Raw genomic sequence first — 6,587 nt, 5'->3', positions numbered from 1 at the left:
GCTTAAGTTTTAAAATGTTCTCCTATAAGTGGTACGTGTTCCAAAATTAACTAAGCAGTGTTTGCCATCAGATTTCTGATTTATTTTAATCACTTTTTTAAAGCAGCTTATAAAACACCACTCACGGGAGAAAAAACTTTTGAAATGTCACAGAGACACTGCCTTGAGTGTGAAGCACAATAGCTATTAGCAGCCATTCAGGAACATGCTCAGTTATCAGGAGAATGAAATATAGGTTGTTGCCACGAGGCAGAAGAAATCAGCTTGCAATACTGTAGCAGCAAACGTATCCATTCCAAGGTACTTTTTCAGAATGAAAATGCTCTAATTCCTGGCATGATGTCCACTCTCTTTATAGCGAGCTCACTGAATTATGAAATTCTCTATCAACAAGTTAATTCAAAACTTCTACGAATCCACTTTTAGTGGGGTTTTTCCTTGCCATTAAAATTTCCTCCAAGTAAGGATGCAACACTTGTTAAATCTGGGACATTTGTCTTTCCTGCATTTTACTTTTGCCTCTTTCTTAAAATAATTTCACCGTGAAGTTCCTCTTCTTACATTTCCATTCATTTGACGCATCCTCCTATCTACAAAACGTCAGATAAGAAGAAATATGGTAGGAGAGATTATTCCTTCTTGTAAATCTCTGTTTAGCAGCTGTTGCCTTTCCCTCTGGTCTGAGTTTCATTGTATTTGATGCGATTGCAATCTTCTCTGCAGATCCCACCATCTAGCATTTACTCTTTCTGAATCCCTCCGCTACTTAAAATTTCCATTTAGTTTTCAGAAATCTCTTTTTCCATTTTCTGTGCCTTGTTCCTTTCCCCTCTGACCTTTATGTTTTAATTTTTCTACTGCATTATATAATTATAAGCATAGGTTGCAGTGGAGTATGGAGGAAAGATGCAGTGAAATGTAGGGCCCTGGACCCTCCAATTACATAAGTGTACATTTATGTTCACTTAACTAAACTTCTGCTATGTTAATTGTGGCCATTGTTGTTGGTTGTAGCCATGTTGGTCTAAGGACATAGGCAGGCAAGGTTCTTTGGGTAGATCTTTTATTAGACCAACTGAGTAGTTGTAAAAAAAAGTTCTTTGCAAGCTTTTGGGCACAATCACTCTTTGTCAGGCATAGGAAGTCTTTGCAGTTCCTTGGAGTCTCAGAACAGCAAAGACTCCCTATGCCTGAAGAATGGTGATTGTGCCTGAAAGTTGCAAAGAACTTTTTTCCAACTACTCAGTTGGTCTGATGAAAGATATCAAAGAACCTTGCCTACCTTAATGGTAACCACCGACTTGAAACTGAATTTCATTTTTAATACATTGTGAAGAAAGTAAATTAAACATTGAAGTTTCCTGTAACTGAATTCTAGAAAACAATCTAAAATGCTTCTTTTTTTTTTAACTTGTTTAGGTTCCTAAGGGTTTACCGTATTTTTCTGTGGACTTTGGTCTTCAAGGAGGTTTTGCTCATGTCATCGAAGATCGACACAAGTTCCCTCATTATTTTGGAAAGGTATTGAAGTGTACATAACAAAGCGCAAATCTTTTTAATTTGTATATGGATATTTTAGAAACAGTTAAATTTGTAATGATCAAAATTGAGTTATTTGAACTACTTAATTAAAATGTATGAGATGACAATTGAATTTCTGTATAGTGGACTTGTATTTTAAAGCCATCTCAGAAGCAAATTCTTCGTAAGGGGAATTGGTTAAGCTTTTATCCTACCTGATTGATATTCAGCCTGGTTCTTAGCTCATCTGAACCTACAGTTCTTTATTGAAACAAAGGGACCTTGGCATTAATTTTATAAATTTTATTAAAGCTATTCAAAAAATAAAATCTGAGATCCTACCACCAAAACTAAACTGTGGGTAATTATAATCAGTACAACTAAGAGTAAAGCATTTATCAAGCATCTGTGCATCTATCAGGATCAGATCAAATCAAAGCAAGTATGTCTCAGTATTGAATTGGAAACAAATGAATTAAACCATTAAGTCAACACAACAAAAATCAGTCTTCCTGGATAGGAAGAAGGTGTCTAAGGAGGTAGATGCACACTTGATTGTAACTCCCAAATAATTTCACCTGGGTCTGTGAAAACTAACTTTGATCTGGATAAATATTTTGAGATGAAAACAACTTTGTTATTGAATTATTGTCATTTCTGAAAGTACAACTTTAGAGACTATTTCAAAGCTTCCTCATTAGAGATCAGTTCTGTTATGGTGGCTAATCCTTTCTTCCCCATGTTTCTCTAAATACTTATAATATAGATTCTAACAGAATAATTTTATCACCAGTGATCCATTCAATATATTAAACATTTACATACAGAAATTAACATTTCTTGGGGGTTTGAAAACTCAAGAGTATAAAATGTACTTTAAATATTGTTGAAACTGTGTTTAGAGCTCGTTTTAAACCCAGTTATCTTTTTATGGCACCTTCCTCGTGTGGACTTTTGCAGTTGTTGAGGCCCAGAAGCATGCAAATAATTGCACTTTCAGGCAAGACAAAAAATAGAAAAAAGGATAAAAACAGATAACTAGGGAACCAACTTCTGGACTCCTGTAACTCAGGAATTGGAGTTGCCATTATTCAGATTGCAGTGTGACACATCTCATCTTGCTAAGAGTCTTCCATTGGGTGCAGGAGGAGACTGGTAGGAGGTTGGCAGTGACTTTCTATTAATTTCATGATCTCTTCTCTCTGAGGTCATAAGCCTTTGAGGTTTTTGAATATCAAGCTTCCTTAAATATTAGGCTTTTGGCCTCATCACTCAAATGATGAGGCTTTCTAGCCTTATACTTCTTATCTTTCTGGGTTCGTGGTATTGGTAGTATCTTTTATTAGACCAACACAATTTTTGCAAAAAAAATTCTTTAATTGCAAGCTTTCGGGCACAAACACCCTTCATCAGGCATTGGAGAAAAGATTGTAAAAGTTCTTCTGGGTTGAAATGAAAGTTCTTATTTCATAGGATTTCACAGAGGAGTCAATAGCTGGAAAGTTCCTCTGGGCAGGCAGCTCTTAGTTGTTAAAGAGTCTCTCACCTCTCTTGTGAGGCCCTGTGATGATGCAAATTAGCTTGAACAAAAGCAGGAGCAGTATCTCAGGGTTCAGGTGGTCACATTTGCTTCCTCCTTGGGAAAATATGAGGATTTCATTAAAAAAATTAGCTAAAATTTTATATCTTCCGTGTATCAGGTATCCAGGTTGTAGCCATATTGGTCTAGAGGAAAAAGCAATCTCAGCTCATGGTAGAGGTGAGAGACTCTTTAACAGCTAAGACCTGCCTGCCCAGAGGAATTTTCCATCTGTTGACTCCTCTGTGAAATCCTACGAAATATGAACTTTCATTACAACCCAGGAGAATGTTTTCAATCTTTTCTCCAGTGCCCGATGAAGGGTGCTTGTGTCCGAAAGCTTGCAATTAAAGTCATTTTTTTGCAAAAATGTTGTTGATCAAATAAACGATATCACCTCTACCATGAGCCCAGATTGCTGTTTCCTCTAAACCAGTGGTTTCCAACCATTTTGTGCCGCAACCTACTCCTGGGAATAGAGTGCAGCAGTGGCCCAGGGGCAGGGGAGCTCCCAGCACGGGGTGCGGTTCATCTTTTGTGTGTGGCACCACCGGCACTGCCCCCGTCACTCATTTGGGTTGCGACCTGAGGTTGGGAGCTGCTGCTCTAGACTAATATGACTACAGCGTGAATACCTTACTTCTTATCTTTTGCAGCCTTTAGTTACTGTGCCTCTCTTCAAGTCCTTTGGATAAATCAGGTCTGAATCAAGTTTGTTAGGTCATTTTTAGCTAGCATCTATTTTGGGGCAAAATCATACCCTCAAAATGTTAACAAAGTATTCACTGTTTGCATGCTGCAGGGACTGTAGGTCTCTGACTTCCCAAAACATCAAGGCTAGGGACAGACATTACATACAAACCTGTTTAAGTGATTAGAAACTGGTTTAAACCTGTAACAGAACAGATGTTCAGTGCATATAAACAAGTTTGAAAATGGCTGAAATTGGTTTGTGATGTACCTGGTTGAATGTAATATCAGACAACTGATTTGGCTCAAACCGGTTTATGCAATGTCTGTCCCAGACCCCTTGCTGTTTTAAGTTAAATCAGATTCCCCCAGCATCCCAGCATGCTCTCTGGGCTGGGCAGGGTTCTCTGCTCCACAGCAGGGCTGGCCCCTCCCCTCTGCTACCTGGCTGGAGCTCCAGCAGAGATTTGCAGGCACGTTAGGGTCTGCTGGCTTCCCCATGCCCCCCTCTCAACTCCTCCTCACCATTCGCTGCTTAAGCAGGGATCCCTTCTTCCTCTCTCCCACAGCATGGATTGTAGCCAGCATGTGTTATGCTACCTAATGCTGAGATGCATCTGTATAAGGCAGATAGGACAGTGTCTGCTTAGGGCTTTTTGGAGCTAATCAGCAGGTCAGCTGGTAATGTCCCTGCATTCCTTTCTTTGGAAAAAGCTTTTTAAGAAGAGCTTGAACTAATGAGCAAGGCTTTGTTTTCAGATAGGGTGCTAAATGCTGGTAACAGAGTTGATAAGTGCTCTGTCCTGCCAGGTCCTGGCCACCCCTCCCTTAGCTCAGCAGTGGAAGAGAGGGAGGGCTGCTCTAGCATCCCCTGGCTTCTAGCTTGAGCCACTGCAGGCATGTGGCTGCATTTGTTTCAGTCCAGAGGGGATGTCTAGGCAGTTACAAACTGATTCAGCCTAGCCAGGTTAGACTAACCTGCAAAGATTGACTCAATTCAGGCTCAGACTTTTTGAATGTCTGTCCCTAGCCCAAAAGTTTATGACATTAGAATACATTTGAGGAAGCTGATGTGGACTTGTCCAGGTGTAAGCATCTTGATGATACGTTACCAGTTTTTGGAGTGTTCAATCCACACTTCTATGAACATAGCTAAAAAGCTTAGCAACCACCCAACCAATCATCCATTAGTGTATTCACAACAAATACAATGTTTTTATCTTCACGTTTGTTTATTTTGCTTGTGAACAAGGATAGTGCCATAGTCGTTGTATTTTTTAAATCAGAATTTCTTTGAAAGTTTCATCCTGGTAGAGAAAAAATACATTAAAACTTCTTGAGACTGAATAACATTCAAGAAATAAAAATAATTAAAGTTTTCCCATAAACACTATTTCTCCCTCACACAGCTGCAAATATTACTGGGAGAAATGTTATTACATCCCTGCATATTGTACTGAAAATTTACCACCTAAAGTATGAATTGCACCAAGAGCTGCCTTTATTAACCCATAGCAATAATTTCTGGAAGAATCAATATTGAGAAAACAGATAAGGTGACTTGGGGAATAATATGATTTTGGAGATAGTTGGATGTATGTTTGTTTCCTGCCTAAGTTATAAAGCTAATAATGCATTTATATGCTGTATAATACTTGTATAATGCAATTAAATATTGCGTTTAAGGGGTGCTTGACTGAGTCATCCATCTGACAAGCTGGGATGTGTTCTTGCATTTCTAGTTTTAATTGTCAGAATATAAATTTTAAATACTGTATTTAGAGTATTAAAGGTTTTTCATTCCTTAACTAAGATATGCAAAGAAAACACTAATGAAAAAGATTTCAGAAGTCTAAAGAATATATATTTCTAGATTTTGATGGTAAAAGACCCTTAATTGAAATAATAAAATCATTCAAATATTATTTTCTCTTTGTTGTACTTCCAAAGGAAATCATTGGTGGCATGTTGGACTTGGAACCAAGGCTTTGGAGAAAAGGAATTCGACAGAACTTTGATGATCAGAGGAAGAAAGTGTTGCAGTTTGCCCAGTGGTGGAAACCATATGACATCACTAAAACTAAGGAATGAATATATGGTCTCTATACCTGGATAAATCTAAAGGGAAAATGAGAGCAAGAGTCATCAAGGACTGTTCAAACTGCAAATTACTATTTAAAGGATGTTGCATATTTCAAGTAAAATATTGAATTGAATATTTTGCTTGTAAAAATTATGGAAGTCGGGGTTACTGTTTAGCTGAGGATAGGAACATGCCCATCTCTTTTGACATAGCACACTTCCCCAATATATCAAGCTAAGCTATCAGCTGGACTGATTGGAAATATACAGAATTTGTCTTGTGCACTTAAGGTCCTGTGTGTATAACAAATGTAATTCAGTTTTGTATTTTTTATGACCTCTGGAAGCAAATAAGTTCTTAACTTATTTCATACAAAGTCAACATTTTAATCATTGTAATGATAGGGATATACTTCGTCAGGATGTTTTGCACAATATGCTCTAAAACTTGGAAACTTTGTAGAGTTTTTGTTTCTTATTTTGTACAGATGCTTTTTCAAATGAAGATCATTTCATGCACTGGACACCAGTGCTTTATGCAACGTGATTTCAGCCCTGTAATAAGGCTGCAAACCTTAAATGCAAACCTTAACCTTAAATGCAGCGTTTATGTGTTTCACGGGCCTTGTCCCAGCCCCTGCAAAGGTGGATTTCACCCTGTGCGTTTTTGCCCAAAATAGAGCAGTTTCTCTAAACAGGGTTGAAATAACATGTT

At 38.0% G+C, this 6,587-nt stretch overlaps 1 protein-coding gene across 1 annotated transcript in view; it reads left to right on the top strand.

Annotated features, from left to right (window-relative positions):
- CWF19L2 (CWF19 like 2, cell cycle control (S. pombe)) overlaps positions 1 to 6,551 on the top strand; it is a 156,753-nt gene extending 150,202 nt beyond the window's left edge. The window contains exons 17-18 of the mRNA XM_025198254.1: positions 1,420 to 1,521; positions 5,741 to 6,551. Coding sequence (XP_025054039.1) covers positions 1,420 to 1,521; positions 5,741 to 5,881 — 243 coding nt within the window. The 3' untranslated portion in view covers positions 5,882 to 6,551. The remainder of the gene's footprint in view (positions 1 to 1,419; positions 1,522 to 5,740) is intronic.
- Positions 6,552 to 6,587: the final 36 nt, after the last annotated feature.

This window comes from Alligator sinensis, unplaced genomic scaffold (assembly GCF_000455745.1).
Source record: "Alligator sinensis unplaced genomic scaffold, ASM45574v1 scaffold802_1, whole genome shotgun sequence".
Classification (NCBI taxonomy): Eukaryota; Metazoa; Chordata; order Crocodylia; family Alligatoridae; genus Alligator; species Alligator sinensis.
This window is presented reverse-complemented; position numbering and strand designations above follow the sequence as displayed.